Genomic DNA, 17,761 nt, shown 5'->3' with positions numbered 1-17,761 from the left:
ATACAGAATTACTTTTACAGAAATTCGATATGTATGTCAAACTTATGACTAACTATATACAGATTTAATTACATTATAAATATTAAATTAAGATACTATATTACAAATTTCTAGAGATCTTTGTTGATTTTAAAATAAATAACAGAAAACTAGAGTTCTTGACTGGTTAGTTTTGGATTAGAGGAACCCTTATTTTATGCGCTACTATATTAATGATAGTAAGCGTGCTACCGAAATATAGTGAATAATTTGTTCTTAACATCTCTCTTTGAATTCTTTCCGTCTTTTTCTGCGACGATATTGCACTTGAGGTTTTCCTTACTCTCAGCCGAGTTTTTAATCGCTAAGTTATACGCCTGACGTTTCTTTTGTAGCCATTCGTCTATCTCCTCGTTCCAAGAGATCGGCCTATCCTTGGAACGCTTCTGACGGTTGTATTTGTTACCGGTTGCCAGATCGAGGTACGAAAACAACTTCTTTTCATTGCCAGGATTATGCTTCGCGTTGCTTTGCTGAATGTCGTCCAACTTACAATCCACAAGTCCGTAATTTTGGAATCTGGTGTTCTTGTCCTGCGAGGCGCATATATTCTCGCTGAGTTTTCGGAAAACCTTATCTTCCTCGATAATAGGCTCAGATTTCTCCTCGACGTTAACTACTTCTAACGGTCTCGTAACAACCGCGTTGCTCGTCTTCCTGGTCCGCCGTTCGCTCGCGGATCTCGTGAACGCGTACGGCTTCTTATGAAGCAGTGGATTAAATCGCTCCGATGTCTGCACGAAAGTCGAATCTCCATTGTCCGCTGACAACGTCGAGTTTAGATCATCATAGCGTATTTTATTGCCAGGGGGCTGTTCTTTGTACTTTAAACTAGCGTATGACCGAGTCCCGAAGATTGTGTTCGACGAAGAGGATTGCTTCGATGGGTAATTCTTTGGATGTATTGGATATTTTATTTTTTTATCGGATTCTTCATTTTTCTCACATGAATTAATGATTTTTTCAGGTGCCAAAGTCGATCGTTGAGGTGTTGAAGTTCTCTCCAGAGATTGACAATCTCTCAACTTTTCTGTTTTAATGTCGGGTTCTTCGACTTCGTGGGATAAAATTTGTGCTGCTTCCCCCAGTCTCCTCTCCACGAGTTGCATATCTTTTTGGTATTTTAACTGCTGATCTACTAGCTTTAATTTATCATTGAGAGCTCTTTCTGCGATTCTGAGTTCTTTTTCTCTCCTGAACAATTCCCTCTCTTTTTTCTGCAGATCCATCTCCTTCTCCCTCAGGGCGGCATCGCGTTGTTGCAAGATCTCCATCTTGTGCAACCAATTCTTCTTGAAAATTTCATCGCTAACCTGCTCAGCCGATGGAATTGTCGCGGTGCAATCATTCTTGAAACCGTGATGACAAAAATTGGTTACTTTGGACTCCAAGAAATTTTCGCTTCTCTCGTCGATCGACACCAAACTGTTGAACTTCTTAAATTGTCTTACAGGATAGAATGCATCCTGTGATTCGATAGACGATTGAAACTCTTTTTGTATATATAGATGCTCATCAGAATCCTTGTCATTATATTTAATGTTATTGTTATCGAATTGCTTGTTAGATAGAGACTCATTCTTATTCGTGATGTCCTTTATCAATTTTTTTTTAATTAATTGATTGGTATCTACAGAGTATCTTTTGGATTCCATGCATTTATTATCGAAAGCGGGCGATGTATTTTTTCTTCTTAGAATATTATTCTTCGACACGTCTTCATCTTCTCGAACATTTAATTGATTCACGATTTTGAGATCATCGATCTCATTGATTGCATCTTGTAGCGAGAATTCTTGCTCCTTGTTCACTTCGGGCACGATATATGTCTCGACTCTGTATAGTATCGGTTTTATTGTATTCATATTGTTGATATAATAGATCAACAAATGAGTCTCTTGGATTCTATAGAAATTAGAGTATATCGAGCAATATTTCTGCAAAAATAATACAGACATGATTTACTCATTAAATTGCATGTAAATAAAAATAATAAATTTAAAATAATAATATTAATCTCACATTAAACGACACTGATACATAGATGTAGAGACTAATGATTGAAAATTATCACTTATTAAACAAAACATTCATTCATTCATTATATGAATCCATCGATGATATACGTGGGCGATGGCGATTAGACGCTGTCCACTTAATTGTACAAATTCCACGCGAGTCTTAATGAATTTCTTTTCCGATTGTTGATTTTAGTTTGAGATTTGACTGCAACTGCAAATGTGCATGTCGGGTTTTAAAATTCCAATTTAATCTCTATATATTTGTACCTATGCTGAAGATGGATCAAATAAACGGCCCGAAACGTACATTTTTAAATGCACATTGTGCACATAATTGAATTTAACAATAATAAGTTTGTCCATCGATATCCGCGCCTGGGCTTTTATCTGCCAATTTTTCCATTTAAGAATATATCAAATGAAACAATTAACATTAAAAATATGTAAAATTGCGTCAAGCATATTTGTTTTGTCTAAAGCACACTTTAAACGATCTATAATTTGCAACAACATTCAAAGCAGAATTTTTCTATTTATAAATTTTATGTCGTGTATGCGTAAAAAGGACCTACAAGTCAAAATATACATATATCAGACTACATATATACACATTAAATATGTAATGCATGAAATTATAAAGAGAATTTTGTCTTGAATTTTATCACAAATTATAAATCATCTAAGGTAGGCTTTAATATATAAAAAAATATTATTACAAGAATGTATCAATTAAAACAGTTAACTTTAAAAATGTAAAATTGCGTCCAGAATATTCGTTTTATCTAAAGCCCACTTTAATGATTTATAATTTGCAACAAAATTCAAGGCAGAATTCTATTTATAAATTTTGTTTAATAATACACAAAATTTGAACATATAAAAAACATACAAATCAAAACATATATCAGACTACACGTATACATATTAAACATGTAATGCATAAAATTATAAAGAGAATTTTGTCTTGAATTTTATCATGAATTATAGATTGTCTAAGGTGGGCTTAAATATATAAAAAGATATTATTACAAGAATATATCAAGTGAAACAGTTAACTTTAAAAATGCGTAAAATTGCGTCAACCCTATCAGTTTTGTCTATAAGCACATTTTAAACGATTCATAATTTGCAACAAAATTCAAGGTAGAATTTTATTTATAAATTTTATATTATAAATTTTGTCGTGTAACAAAAAACATTTGAACACATAATAAAACATACAAAAATATATATCAGACTACACAAATACACATTAAACATATGTAATGCATAAAATTATAAAGAGAATTTTGTCTTGAATTTTATCATGAATTATAGATTGTCTAAGATGGGCTTTAATATATACAAAAATATTATTATAAGAATGTAGCAAATAAAATAGTTAACTTTAAAAATATAAAATTGCGTCAAGAATATCATTTTATCTAAAGCTCATTTTAATGATTTATAATTTTGCAATAAAATTCAAGGCAGAATTTTATTTATAAATTTTACGACATTTGAATATGTAAAATACATACAAATCAAAATATATGTCAGATATACATATATACATTAAATTATGACACGCATAAAATTATAAGGATAATTCTATCTTGTATTTTATCGCGAATTATAAATCATCTAAAGTGAGCCTTTAAATTTATAAAAAGATATTACTTTACAATAATATATCAAGTAAAACAGATGGATAAAAAAAATATTAGGTTTATAAAATAAATTCTATATAAAATCTATAAAATAAATATTTTAAAATCTTTCTATCATTTATTTATTATACAAGCCTTTTTTAAAGACTTATAATAATTAAATTAATCTAAAAATATATATTTTATGTCTCAAAAGGTGCTTTTTTTTCTCTTCACACATTACATTAGAAGAATATATTATTAAAGCAGATTATAAAAGGAAACAAGCTGAATTGTGCAAATTAGAAACTTGCACATTGCTTCCTCATCATTTTATCTCACAAAGTTTACGCTCCTTTAAGCATGCGGATTTTCCAATTTTTGCTTCCTCATAGAGGAAGCTTTGTGAGCGAAATAAAAAGATAAAGAAGCAATCACCGATCCTCACTAAATTCAATACCAACCATCCTTTAATGATACTATATTTATGTAAAAAAATTTAACCCGATATTTCAAAATTTGCGAAAGCTACAACGTGTACAGACATTTCTTAAAAAATTCAAAATTTTATAAAAAATGAATCTTTTCACCGCTTCTCACCAAATTCAATACCAACCATCCTTTAATAATAATCTATCCATGTAAAAAAATTTAACCCGATATTTCAAAATTTGCGAAAGTTACAACGTGTACAGACATTTCTTAAAAAATTCAAAATTTTATAAAAAATGAACCCTTTCACCGATTTTCACCGAATTCAATACCAACTATCCTTTAATAATAATCTGTCCATGTAAAAAAATTTAACCCGATATTTCAAAATTTGCGAAAGTTACAACGTGTACAGACATTTCTTAAAAAATTCAAAATGTATAAAAAATGAACTCTTTGACCGATTCTCACCAAATTCAATACCAACCATCTTTTAATAATAATCTATCCATGTAAAAAAATTTAATCCGATATCTCAAAATTTGCGAAAGTTACAACGTGTACAGACATTTCTTAAAAAATTCAAAATGTATAAAAAATGAACTCTTTGACCGATTCTCACCAAATTCAATACCAACCATCTTTTAATAATAATCTATCCATGTAAAAAAATTTAACTAGATATCTAAAAAATTGCGGAAGTTAGCGGTTGTACAACAAATCGCGTACATAAGTACATACATATATACATACATACAGACATTTTTTAAGAATATGTTTTTTCGACCTTTTAGAACATTCTGAACACATTGGCATAAAAAATTCGAAAAAAAATTTTGTCACGAAAACAAAGCTTCCTCTATGAGGAAGCAAAAATAGATATTATTAGATTTATTTATTCTGATAATTTGTTATTTTGAAATTAGCATGATTTGAAATGTAGATTGTCAATTATTGAAATACAATTATTGTTACATACCTAGAACTTTCGTACTTTGTACAGACATGTACAGCGTCCGGCGTGTGCATTTAAACTGAACTTTCTCTTAACGTTCGTCAGTTCGTCTGGATCTTATGTATAGGCTTTGCTTGTGTTTGCTGGTCAAGGACTGTTTCTTCGTACCTGAAAGGCCTGAAAAGTTTGTTGGGTCCTTTTTAAAAGCCAGTTCCGTTGAACTGAGCAGGCGGATAAATTCATGATACACTCTACCTGCGGGGTTCCTGCGTTCCATAAAACGTGCGTGTGTGTGTCGAATGTACCCTTGGTCTCTATTCTCTTTTCTTTATTATAGTCCATCTCTTTGAATGAGAATTCAAAAACTGTCGTAGCAAAAAGGATTACCGGCAAATTAAATACTGATTTCACATCTAAATCACTTTGTTTTAAAAATATTTTATAAGATATTGATAAAAGAAATATTAACAGAAAACTGAAATTTGTGTAAAAAATAGTACTGAAAAAGTATATATATATATATGTCCAGAAGACATGTGTGTGTTATAGGGATATACATATATATATATACCTATAACAACACACATGTCCTCTGGACATCTTTTAAATATGTGTATTGTTAGGGCTATAATAAAAATAGATATTTTTATATATATGTTCACTTTTCTTACACAATTAAAATGTTTCTACTCTTCAATCAATTTTTAATTATATAAATATAAATCCTTATTTAAATTAGAAATGAGGCAGATACAATAATGCTTTCTATATATATTTGAAAAAAACATTGTTTTAATATATATTACTTTTATTCTATATTTTTCGGAGGGAGGGAGGAGGGGAGAGAGAGAGAGAGAGAAATATAGCATTATTGTACATGTCATCTTTTATTTAAAAATTAGGATTTCTATATAATTAAAAATTGGTTGAAGAAGGAAAATGTTAATTGTGTAAGTGAATTGAATGAGAGTATAATATAATATTATATATAATATATATGATCATTTTTTTATAACAAAATAATCTTATCATCTTATAATGAAGACAATATGCAATGAGATATGGGACAATTTTTTTTTGAAAACTTCTAACAGTTGTGCGAAATAAAATGTCAATTGCCTTTTGTGTTATTTATTATTAAGTTCTCAAAAGAAAAGAAGTTTAAAACAATCGCGCGACGACAGACACTAGTATCGCCTTTTAATAAGCTAGTGAGCGCATTAGTTTTCCAGATTCGTGATTTTTCCTAGTATAGAGAATGTTAGAGGAACGTTATATATAAAGTTCTGTCTCGGAGAGATGTATTCATCAGGAACTTGTAGATGGCAGTAGCGACGTGTTTCCTGAAAGTGACTCGAGTAGAGTAAAATTCACTCCCGAGAAAGTAATTTGCCTCTTATAAAGCACTATAATAAAACATAGGAAATATCTCGTCACTAATTTATCAACTAGAAAAGTACCATATTCTCTTCGTGGACTCTGCGCACATTCTTTAACGATAATGCGCGCGCATATCAATAAGACAGTTATTATGCTTCATCTGTCAGTAACGTAGTTGCAAAAAGCGCATCGAAATACATATATAATTACAGATTAAAAGGGTAGTAAAAAAACAGAAACTTTGGGTAAAAAACTGTTTTTTACTTCCCCAAAAATGTTTTTTACTCCATTAATTATTCAGAATGTCCATTTTCAAAAATTTATAGCCAAAATTTAATTTTGATGCTTATTTATTAATCTTTAATCTTTAATGTATGGTTTTGAAAAATGAGCATCAAATTTACTAAAATTAGATATTAGATTCCATGTCCTGTGTTATTCTCACTTCTGGTCCACAAAATAACAACAATTTAACTATGCTTGAGAGAGTTTTCTTCTACCTTTTATGAAACTTTAAAAATAAAGAATATCAAAAAATATCATTGAATTATAAAAATCAAAATTAACCTGTTTTAAAATATTCGAACTCAATTGATTAAACAAATGCGAAATAGTAATCAGCTCAGCCACATCCATTGAAATTGATTATACTGATCCAGTAAACAAAATCAACTTAATTCCCATATATGCCATCTTTTGTTTGAGGAAAACTGGCACTATCTTTCAAAATTACTAAAAAAACAGTTTTTTACCCAAAAATATCGTTTTTTTTTAATTTCTTACCTATTTTTAAAAAACCCTATTTTTAAATTTCTAGTCGTACCTAATAATTGAGGACTTTCAGGCTCTCTCCTTTCCTTTCCCTAGACAGTTACGGCCCTGCGACGCGTCGCCATCTTGACCACGCGTTGGAACTTGGGACGAGAACACCGTTTCTCCCGCGCAGTGACATGAGTGACACGCAGTTCAGTATTCAGTAACGGTCGAGCTTCGCCATTGAACTAGGGAGGAATCGAGGCACTAGGCGAGGCTAGAGAACGCGATATCTCCCCCGACTCGGTGAGACGAGCCGCGGGAAAAAACTATTTAGTAATTTCGCGCTGCGATTTTGGGTATATATCCTCGCCGGGTTTTTGTATACACGAGTATACGATACACCACGAGAATTCGAATAATATTCGGCGCCCCGAACGATGGACGGCGAAACGCCGAGACCGATGACGCTTATCAGCGGCCAGCAGGCAACGACCGTTGTGTGCAATCTGCTGACCGCGACGACTCCGCGTCTCACGCCGACGGGGAAGATCAGCCACGCGAAGACCCGGGTGTACACACAGCGCTACAGAAAGGAATGGGAGCAGATGCAGGATTTCAAAGGTATTTCTCGCACTCCCTCTCTCTCTCATGTGTGTGTGTATGTGTGTGTGTGTGTGTGTGATGTGTGTTTGTTCATCTGATGCGACGAGTCTTCCTCGTTCTAGGGTCGATCCCGTTTGCTTCCGAATAAATCCGTTAATTTCATTGGATATAACCAGCATTGTGTTCTCCAATTACACCAAAGTTTATAAAGCATTATATATATGCTTCTATAAAGAAACCAAATCTATCAGCGTTTTTGAATGGACGGGTTTTAATTCATCTCGGATCAATTAATCACTATTTTATTATGAATTCAAGTCTTTTATTGGCAGATACGATGCAATGACGTCATTAATCAACTTTGGGTCGATCAAACCTGCTTCATTCGAAAACGCTATATATCTATAAATCCTCTATCTATAGACATCTATAAAACACCAACTGGCATATAGGAAAATTCTTTTATAGAAGCCTAATTAGACATAAAGAAGAAGATTCTGTTTGCTTTTCGTTCCAAAAATTGATTTCTTGAAGTAGAGTAGCATTTGATTGACTAATCAGAATAAAAGAAGAATTTCTTTGTCTTGTTTGATTAATCGAACTGCTACTCTTTCAAAGAATAAATTTTCGAACGCAATCCTGTTCGATTTTTCGTTTCTTTCCACTGACGTTTTATTCGTGGTGATGAACGATTTGGAATTAATTCAGATTAGTGTTAACACACATTATACATTGGTACACTCGTTAGTAGGATCCCATTTTGCTCTCATAGGGCGCATTCAGCGGAATCAATTGAGCATCGTCTTGTGCAATACTCGACGTTGGTTTGTTGGTTCTAAAAGCAAGAACCAATCACGTTCGATTGCTACCCAACTGTTGAGTCTGCTGAATGCACCCATTGGAACTTACTTTGCGCTTTTTACATATGTAGAAACTAGTTGCATCTAGAAATGTTCAAATAATACTTGGTCTTAGAAGAAATCTAGTTGAAGATCGAAGATCTAATATATTTGGCGTTATTACAGAATTCGTTAACTTTTTCGTTTGTCCTATGAGAAGATGACTGGATATTGCGCGTACAGTTGTACGATTCAAAGAATTTTCGACGAAAACTTTCCCGCAAATTGTCAACGGGAAGAACACCGTAGATTGCTAAAATAATATTTGGTATAATAAACTGTAAAATTCTAAAAAAAAAATTGTATATACGAATTATTTTTGTCTTTTATAAATCCTTTATTGTTTAACGATTAATTCTGTCGCTTTTATGTAGGCACAATATGTAGGAGAATTTTTGACAATATGTAGGAGAAAGATTGTCGTAATGGAAAAAGAAAATGAAGTGTAATATAATGGCTATGATTTGCCCATCTCACATTGCCAATTGAACAAGAGTACTTTGTTGGAAATTTATAATAAAAATGAAAATCAAACTCAGAGTTGAATATTGAGTTCGTCGAATAAAAATAAAATTTAAAAAGATCTTTGTTATACATCAATTAAATTTAAATTTAAATTTAAATTAAATTAAAATTATAATATTATAGGATGAGCTTTCACTATCAGATATTTATCAAGTCTTCAATTCTTCGAATATGACGTTTAATTCAGCCATATTTGGTCTAATAGAGAAATTTATTAATGATAAAGTGATAAAAAAAGAGATTTTTGAAGTTTCTAATTGTCTTGAAATAAGAAATAGCGTTTTTATTTAATTTTCTCTCTTTATAAATTGTACAGAGTATTTTAATATAATAATTAAAATATATATAATATAATTTATTATATGTGTATAATTATGATTATAATAAATTTTTATAATTTATACACACATACACACTTATAGATTATCATATAAAGATACAAGCAGAAATGATAATTTTGAGATATACGTTGTACAATGCACATCCACGACGATGGAAAAATGGCGGCGATTTCAAAATATTTTCGTTTTAGGATGGTTAACTTCAGTACCGCATCAACCGACTCGTGCCTACTGCATCTATTGCAAGAAGAATTTGCACGCGCACCGTCTGTCGCTATTAAAGCATACGTGCACGATGAAGCATCAGCGTGCGGCTCTAGCGCACAAGATGGAAGAAAAGAAGAGTTCCCGGAAGTGGGATGCGAATGCACTCGAAGTAGGCCTCATCGAGGAAGTCGAGGTCTTATGCATTGTTTCTCCATCGATTTTCATGTACAGGAAGTCCCGTTTTTGATGAGTCATTTTTTTTATCCTAAAAATATTTATGGAAATGTCAATTCTGATATTTTTGTCGAACAGGAATACAGTCAGTGTAATTTGAATTTTTTTTGCATGGCTTATTCAAATATGTTCGTAGGTGAATGTATTCTATTAAAAAAAGAGGACAAATATTGGACATCCTATACATGTAAATATAATAAATGTATACAGTATTAGAAATATAAACAAGTATAATATGTCAGTTATGAAAAGTTTATGCAATGATTGTGAGACATTATAATTTCCCTCTATGTTGATTTTTAAGATATTATTTTATAATCTATAATTTATCAAATAATTAATAAAGATTAATTATATTTGTTGCGATAAATAAACATTCGATATTTATCCAGTATTTCCTAGTTGGTAAATAATGATAATAAAATATTGTCAATTATAAAAATAAGAACATATAAACGTAAATCATTTAAATTATATTTTATAATAATATATAAATTTTTTAAATTCTAGGCTGTAGATGATCCTCGGACAGAAGGAGATGAAGAAAATGAAGAGGATATTGAATATATTGTTGAGAGATTAGACACAGATGAGGAAGAAGCAACAGACATGCAAGTTGTCAAAGAGGAAACTGGAGAAATAATTGATGATGAAGAAGAAGGAGAGAAAGAAATAGTTAGTGATCTGTATACACAATTGCAATCTGATGATGAGGACATGAAGCCTGTAATAAAGAAAGTCAAATTATCCAATGTAAGTTATGTTGCAAATTATATAGATTTAATAGAAGGCAATAATTTTGCTTAGCAAAGAATTTATGTCGCGTTCTTAAATTGCATACATTGAATTTTTATTATATTATATAGCAAAAATGTCGAGATACATTGGCCGAGGCAATGGCCCATGTTCATAGCGAATATCTTGAAGAGGAAGTTGAGGATCAGGGGAATGTGCAGATGGAAATGGTAGTAGAATCAGCTAATCCAGATGTATCTGTTCTATCTGATGCAGCGGATGACACCAAAGAAAGTTTAAAGGAGATGCTCGAGAATGAAAACACAGAAATTAAAATCGATAAGAAATCGACAGGAAAAGTTCCCGTAAGTGATGATTTTCATATTTTCGATAAGTAGAAAAATGTACGCAATTAGCAAAAATTAATCTGAATACTGTAGTTATTGAAATCTTGTGTGGAAGATCTTTCTAGTTGAATTTCGTGAAATTACAATTAATTAAAAATTATAGTTAGTCAAAAGTGAAAAAATGTTATTTGACAGCAGGAGAATAATAAACCTGATTTGATTGTGACGCCTTCATTGCCGGTATTGGACACGACTTATCAGACAAACATTATTTCATCAACGCCGACTCAGAACACGATTAATTTTTTGCCGATCGCGCCTAATTTGAAAAATAACAAAACCATTACATTGATGTGTGGAAATAAAACATTTACATTAACCGGCGGCACGTTCCAACCGGGCACACAATATGTGTTGACCAAGCTCAAGGGCAAGCCGTTGATGATGGCTGATCCAAAAAAGACCATTGCAGTATCTGAGCCGGATAAGATCAAGATATCGAATCTGCCTACTTCTGCCACTAACCAGTCATCACCGGTTACTCCTAGTACTAGTCAGCAGCCAATTGTCAGCATTAATCAACAGTCGAATGCTGCTAATATCAAAGGGCAATCATCATCTAAGAAAGTAAGAAAGAAGCTCTCTTAATTTTTTAGTTTGTTTTTTACATAATATAATAATGCAGAAAAACAAGTGTTTATACAATGTTATTTTTCGATACATATAGAATCAATTTCTTTTCTTTAGTAAATATGATGATTTTCATCATCTGTCAAAAGGTTTCCAGATTTTAGTATCAATATCTTAATAACCAAAGTCTTAAGTTAAGATTTTGTTAAAAATAAGTTTACCTCAAATTGGAAAAATAATGTTCCATTATTTATTTGCATTTTTAAAGTTTACTTTGCAATGAGCTTTCCATTCTCCATGATGCATATCTTGAAAGTTGTTATTTAATAAATTTTTTGTTTATTCTAGATTTATTTGGGGAAGCAACCAATAAAATCTACCACAACGAGGAAATTACGTATCTCCACTTATGTTATAGACAACACGAAAGGAATTCCGATTGGCGGCTTGCAAGTCAGTTTATATAAACTGATGGATGGAAAATGGACTTTCTTGAATGAGAGGTGTGTAATTCTTCAATTGGTTATGTTACTGTTTATTTTCAATCTTCAACATATAATCCTGATATTAGTTAAATATAAAAAAATATTTTTCTTTTAAATTCTTTTTTCGATAGAGCTAGTAAACTCTCTCTCTTTCTTTTTAAAAACAGGATTTAAAAACTCTTTTTTTTTAATGAGTATTTTTAAACCACAATGTTTCGAAGCTATGGTGATAATATTGATTAATTAAAATTTATCTTTAGTTAACAAATACAGCAAATATGTTTTATTATTAAAATACTAATTAAATATTTCAATAATATGGGCTAATCGTATATAAAATATGTTTATATAAAATATTAGAATAAATTGGAATGTTGAAATTGTGACAGGAATTACAAATAAATAAAAATGAAATTTTGTTTTCAGTAATACAAATGCTGAAGGCTACTGTGTCGATCTAGTGGAAAAGGTAAATTGCACAATTGGCCGTTATAAGATTCATTTCGATGTCGATAAATACTTCACACTGAGAAGAATAGAAACCATGTTTCCGTTCGTCGAGATCGTATTCGACGTGAAAAATCCGAACGGTCACTATCATATGCCACTTTTGTTGAGCCCGTTTAGTTACTCGACTTATCGTGGCACCTAAAGTGTGGTTTTCTATCGAATATATTTCTTTGCGATGTAGACAAGTTGCGAGGAAAGATTTCGCGATTGATATCACGCTTACATATTATATATATATATAATAAACGTAAAAAAATGTATATTAATGTATTTAATATAAAAATGATTAAATTTTCACAATGCGAGCGTGATACAAATAGTCATACATAATCATTTTATATCTTATATACAATATTATATAAGATAAATATAAATAAAGTATGTTAAATATGTTATGTAAGTATGTTAAAGTATGTGTTACTTTATTTATATTTATTATAAGATATGACAATTGAGATAGTTATCATTAAATAGAATATGTTTCGTATAAGGTATAATAAAGTATGGTATAGTAATTATACTAATAATATTAATAGTAACAAGAGAAAAAATATTCTTTGTTAATTATTACTTTGCATACTTTCATAAAAGCGGCAAAATGCGATAGATAGGATATTTGTTAAGAGATATTTTTGCTATAATATGTACATAACATATGTAAGTTAGTGTATATGTAGTTAGAATTATATTTTTACTATAAGATAAATTTCTATGGCGACAATTTGCACATTACAATAAATTAGGAAAAGAACTAGCCTAAAATTGTCAAATATTTAAGTATATTAGCTATAGAAACATAAATATCTTATTTTCAGCATCTCATCTAGAAATAAGCATCTTATTTTCACTATTTTTTTTATCCTTCACTAGTTTCTTTTTTTCTATTTTCTTATTTCATAAGATTTTTTTTCTGACTATACTACTATATTTGATAGCAGCATATCTATGCCTTTTAGCGTATGTAATATTGATGTATACTGCTATCACTATTTTAAGTAGAATTGTGTAAGTATATATAATTTACACTCACATATGTAATATATATGCACACGATTTATATTTTTCTAAAAAAAAAGAAAAAAATGGCTTGTTGAACTGTAGTGAATATATGAAATAGAGTTGACATTAATAAATATAAATTTATCTACGTGCGATACTGCTGATATTCCTTTACCTTTGACCTTTAATATCTCTTTATTCGAATCTGTTCTTTGAAATTACATATTAGATCGAAGTGAGCAGTGAATTAGCTGTGTTCGCAATATGAATACTCGACCTGACGACAGTGGAGTAAGTATCGTAGTATTTTCTCCAATTGTTAAAATGTATATATATATATATAATGTATGAAAAACTAAATTTGTATAGAAGATAAAATAAGAAACACCAAACACAAATAGAGGAAGAGTTTAATAGGTAAGTAATGTAAAAATTAATAGGAAATTAGCGGGCAGTTATCCTCAAAAGATTTCTTTAATTATCCAGATATATACATTTCGATCCCTTTTTGTATCATCATTAATAACTGTCCATAAATTATTATGTGCCATACAAAAGAGTAGATGACATTATAAGTATCAATGAGATACATACGCAATATTAAAAATCGTGTACAGCTTTTTTATTGCTTGTTTTTTATCTTAACGGATATTATATTAATTCGTCAGCGTTACACATGAAAATCTTTCTACAATATTTGATCAGTTGAGATAATAATTAAATTAAATCAAAACAAATTAAATTTTTTTAATAATAATAAACTTGCCATATTTGTTTTTTGTTGGAGGTTGAAACGCACGATTTTTAATGTTGCGTGTGTATTCTCATTGATGCTTAATTTTATAATTCCAGACAACACAATAAAGATATCTTAAAGATGTTTAAAAAATGATATAAAACATTTTTATAAGTCGTTTTTTAGATGTCTTTTAACATTCGTTTTTACATAAAATAAGAAGTGTAATAGAAAAAAAAGAATGTAAGCTCAATTAAATGCGCGATGCGAAATCTAAAATTATATTTAACAGAACAAATATATTTTAATCTGTGCTCGAGTTTTCTCATCAATTTTCTCAAACTATTACAAAAATGATTATTTAAATATAATATTATATATAAAATATAAAATTTAAAATTTTAGAGCTAAATGAAAAGATATTAAATATATCCGTGTACTTCAAATTTCTTGTAACTAGTTATGCACTTATGTATTTCTCTTATATCTCTTTATATAATAGATGATCACTTCCGTAAATCTGAATGAAGCAAAGTTGAGTATCACTACGCACGTTTTGGATACTAGTAGAGGTCTGCCTGCTGACGGTTTGGCAGTATGTCTCTTCAAATTCGAAAATGGCAAATGGATTCTTCTAAAAGAGAGGTATGTGCTCTGTGTGCTTCATTCGATGCACATTATATTTTTGGTAAATACTTTTTTAAGTTTTTTTTTTCTAAGAAAGAGAAAGAGAGAGGGGGGGGGGGTATATTCAGGGTGTCCCAGCTAACTTGACCACCTTGAATATCTTGCTTATTTCTAATGATAGAAAAAAATGTTTCAGACAAAAGTTGTTCGGTTCTAAGGGGATCATAAGATGGTGCCATTAGTTTGACCTTGAAGAGTCATATAAAGGTCACGAATTATAGTGTTTTGAAAAGCTCTCGAAGTAAGCTACCAGAATATGCAAAAATATATAGAGTGTTCCATTTAAGAAATTCAAAATGACCTTTACGTGATTTTCATATGACTCTTCAAGGTCAAACTAATGGCATCATCTTATGACCCCCTTAGAACCGAACAACTTTTGTCTGAAACATTTCTTTCTATCATTAAAAATAAGCAAGATATTCCAGATGGTCAAGTTAGCTGGGACACCCTGTATATATACATATTTTTCTTATTACATATCGTGCTTTCTTCTATTTTTTCACATTATTATTATTAATCTTTCATGGCATTTAATATCAAGGAAATATTTTTTACGTATTGCTTCAATTTACTTAAATTAAATTGTTGACTTTATTTCTTATTCATCGCGTTATTGATTATTATTTTTTCCATAGCACGACAGAATCAAACGGACGTTGCGCGGATCTGCTACAGAACGAGCGAGAAAATTCTACGCCCGGTAGATTCAAGATCGAATTTCGGGTGAATGATTATTTCAGACGAAACGCGACTAGTTCGATATATCCGCTGATTGATGTGGTGTTTGATGTGCAAAATCATGAACATTATCACATTCCTTTGTTGTTGAGTCCTTTTGGATTTACCACGTATCGCGGCTCATAATCGATTTTTAATTAATCCGTTATACAATGATGATTTATATTTCAAAACATTTCTCCTTGAGAGATTTATTAGAAAAATAGATTTTACTTATGTGGATAACACGCGCTTTTTTTATACATGCCGATCGAATTGCATGAGAAATGATGGTTGATGGAATTAAAATAACGAAAATAAAATAAAATTACGTTATAATAATTTTACGATTGCAAAAATTGAAAACAATTGAAAAAATCACATTAAAATTACAATAAATGCTTTATTTATAATTTTTTATTACAGTCTCTAATACAACAATAATAGTTTACATTTATGTAATATAACACAATAATTATAATAATTTTATACAAGTTCCGTGGCAACCTTATAAAGCGAATAATAGAACTTGATTATAAATGGTCCAGACGGTCTTATGCTATGCATATGCAGCTATGCCGATTTGTGTGTGATAGGCTTAAGACTTAAGAATTTCAACCATACGGAATTTTCAGCGTAGCTTACGTTTCAATATGGCTGCCTTACTGTTCGACCGTGATTGGTCAATTCGCTTACGTCTTAAGTCTTACTGCTTAAGTTTTTCTATGTGCCACGGCCCTAACGCGCCAATTTTCGAGCGTTCCCTTTAGAGACGCTCAATTTCAAATAGCTTCTTTTTAATTATTTTCTAAGTTGAATATTCATATATTTACTCAGACATGCACACTGATTATCTTTCTCAGGATATTTTATGAAATGCGCAAAAAATTCATACTGCATTGAGTCATCTTCACAATTGTTATTTTTGAAATTAATATGGAACACATACTGAGCATTTTTGTTGTTCATAGTGACATTTTTGCGCAATTTATACTGCTTGAAATTCGTCTTGTTGTCATTGTTTTTTTTTATGAAATTCGAATGGAACTTATACCTCATTATCGAAAAATAGTATCAGAAAAAATTGAAAAGAAGAATTATTTCGTATAGTATTTTCTTAATACTAAAAATTTAAATTGATTGAAGATGCAGTATATTTTTATAATTTTCATGTATGTATTTAGCAAAAATATATGTACATCTTGACTTTTGATTAAGAAAATGAAATATATTTTTAGTTTATTTAGTATTTTATGTGCAAGTCATATTACATGTGTTTGTCAAACTTATACTTATTAATTGTAGGAATATCTGTTTAACAAACCCGTGTAAATAAAACATATATTCTGTGTTTACTTATTTTCATAGTTATATAGCGCCTCATTTAGAGAGCAGTATGTTCGCTTACATTATCGATTGTTTTTATTAGATAACCCCATTCTTTTCTTTCTTAATATTTAAATGGCCGATATGATCAGGGGTAGATCAATATATTCGGGCCAACAACAGGTTATATTAGAGTATAAATTTCAGTTATGTATATATACTGATTAAGTAAATTCTCTTGGGGAAGGAGAGAAGGAAGGAATTTTTGGGAGGTGATAGGAAAGGAAAAATGGGAAAGCGCAGGCCAGGATCGAGTCGGGAATCGAACCCGAAATCTCCGGGATGTGAGTCAGGCACGCTACGCATTGAGCCACCGGAGGCCCCTAGATAACCCCATAATAACCAGAGTTTGTTAAGTTAACATGCATTGTTTGCATGCACGCAAAAAGATTGATATTTATGTTGATCCCAGATCGCTCTTCTTTCAAAAAGCCAAACATTAATTTTTCATACATATCAAATATTTATTAATATCAAAATATTAGATGCAATTCATGATGCAGAAA

The 17,761-nt window shown here is 30.6% G+C and overlaps 3 protein-coding genes across 8 annotated transcripts; 2 read left to right on the top strand and 1 right to left on the bottom strand.

Moving 5' to 3' along the window:
- Nucleotides 1-155: 155 nt before the first annotated feature.
- On the bottom strand, nucleotides 156-7,413 carry LOC115235217. 4 transcript variants are annotated; one of them, XM_029806854.1, is made up of 5 exons: nucleotides 7,279-7,413; nucleotides 5,331-5,440; nucleotides 5,100-5,243; nucleotides 2,062-2,271; nucleotides 156-1,976 (listed from the first exon to the last, which is right to left on the bottom strand). In XM_029806854.1, the coding sequence occupies exon 5, from the start codon at nucleotides 1,902-1,904 to the stop codon at nucleotides 228-230; it is 1,677 nt and encodes a 558-aa protein (XP_029662714.1). In that variant the 5' UTR covers nucleotides 1,905-1,976; nucleotides 2,062-2,271; nucleotides 5,100-5,243; nucleotides 5,331-5,440; nucleotides 7,279-7,413; the 3' UTR covers nucleotides 156-227. The 4 variants fall into 4 exon arrangements, with proteins under 4 accessions (XP_029662714.1, XP_029662711.1, XP_029662710.1 ...); XM_029806851.1 differs by having other exon boundaries at nucleotides 156-2,271; nucleotides 5,100-5,252; XM_029806850.1 differs by having other exon boundaries at nucleotides 156-2,271.
- Nucleotides 7,300-13,810, top strand: LOC115235219. Of its 2 annotated transcripts, none has more exons than XM_029806859.1 (7): nucleotides 7,300-7,832; nucleotides 9,771-9,979; nucleotides 10,531-10,773; nucleotides 10,887-11,120; nucleotides 11,298-11,729; nucleotides 12,081-12,235; nucleotides 12,644-13,810. In XM_029806859.1, the coding sequence occupies exons 1-7, from the start codon at nucleotides 7,649-7,651 to the stop codon at nucleotides 12,867-12,869; spliced, it is 1,683 nt and encodes a 560-aa protein (XP_029662719.1). In that variant the 5' UTR covers nucleotides 7,300-7,648; the 3' UTR covers nucleotides 12,870-13,810. The 2 variants fall into 2 exon arrangements, with proteins under 2 accessions (XP_029662719.1, XP_029662720.1); XM_029806860.1 differs by having other exon boundaries at nucleotides 7,301-7,832; nucleotides 11,301-11,729.
- A 96-nt stretch (nucleotides 13,811-13,906) lies between these two features.
- On the top strand, nucleotides 13,907-16,240 carry LOC115235224 (5-hydroxyisourate hydrolase-like). Of its 2 annotated transcripts, none has more exons than XM_029806869.1 (3): nucleotides 13,907-14,017; nucleotides 14,965-15,107; nucleotides 15,788-16,240. In XM_029806869.1, exons 1-3 carry the CDS (start codon nucleotides 13,991-13,993, stop codon nucleotides 16,014-16,016), a joined length of 399 nt encoding a protein of 132 aa, XP_029662729.1. In that variant the 5' UTR covers nucleotides 13,907-13,990; the 3' UTR covers nucleotides 16,017-16,240. The 2 variants fall into 2 exon arrangements, with proteins under 2 accessions (XP_029662729.1, XP_029662730.1); XM_029806870.1 differs by having other exon boundaries at nucleotides 14,015-14,143.
- The last annotated feature ends 1,521 nt before the right edge of the window (nucleotides 16,241-17,761 follow it).

Source organism: Formica exsecta, unplaced genomic scaffold (assembly GCF_003651465.1).
Source record: "Formica exsecta isolate Colony F162 unplaced genomic scaffold, ASM365146v1 scaffold213, whole genome shotgun sequence".
Classification (NCBI taxonomy): Eukaryota; Metazoa; Arthropoda; class Insecta; order Hymenoptera; family Formicidae; genus Formica; species Formica exsecta.
The sequence above is the reverse complement of the archived record's forward strand: the minus strand, read 5'-3'. Positions and strand labels throughout refer to the sequence as shown.

Excerpts from the sequence above, each read along its gene's own strand:
- LOC115235224 (XM_029806869.1), top strand. The coding sequence starts at position 13,991 with ATGAATACTCGACCTGACGACAGTGGA. Across the intron at positions 14,018-14,964 it reads CTCGACCTGACGACAGTGGA|ATGATCACTTCCGTAAATCT; the intron begins GTAAGTATCGTA and ends TTTATATAATAG. Across the intron at positions 15,108-15,787 it reads TGGATTCTTCTAAAAGAGAG|CACGACAGAATCAAACGGAC; the intron begins GTATGTGCTCTG and ends TTTTTTCCATAG.
- LOC115235219 (XM_029806859.1), top strand. The coding sequence starts at position 7,649 with ATGGACGGCGAAACGCCGAGACCGATGACGCTTATCAGCGGCCAGCAG. Across the intron at positions 11,121-11,297 it reads AATCGACAGGAAAAGTTCCC|CAGGAGAATAATAAACCTGA; the intron begins GTAAGTGATGAT and ends GTTATTTGACAG. Across the intron at positions 12,236-12,643 it reads TGGACTTTCTTGAATGAGAG|TAATACAAATGCTGAAGGCT; the intron begins GTGTGTAATTCT and ends TTTTGTTTTCAG.
- LOC115235217 (XM_029806851.1), bottom strand. The coding sequence starts at position 1,997 with ATGTCTGTATTATTTTTGCAGAAATATTGCTCGATATACTCTAATTTC.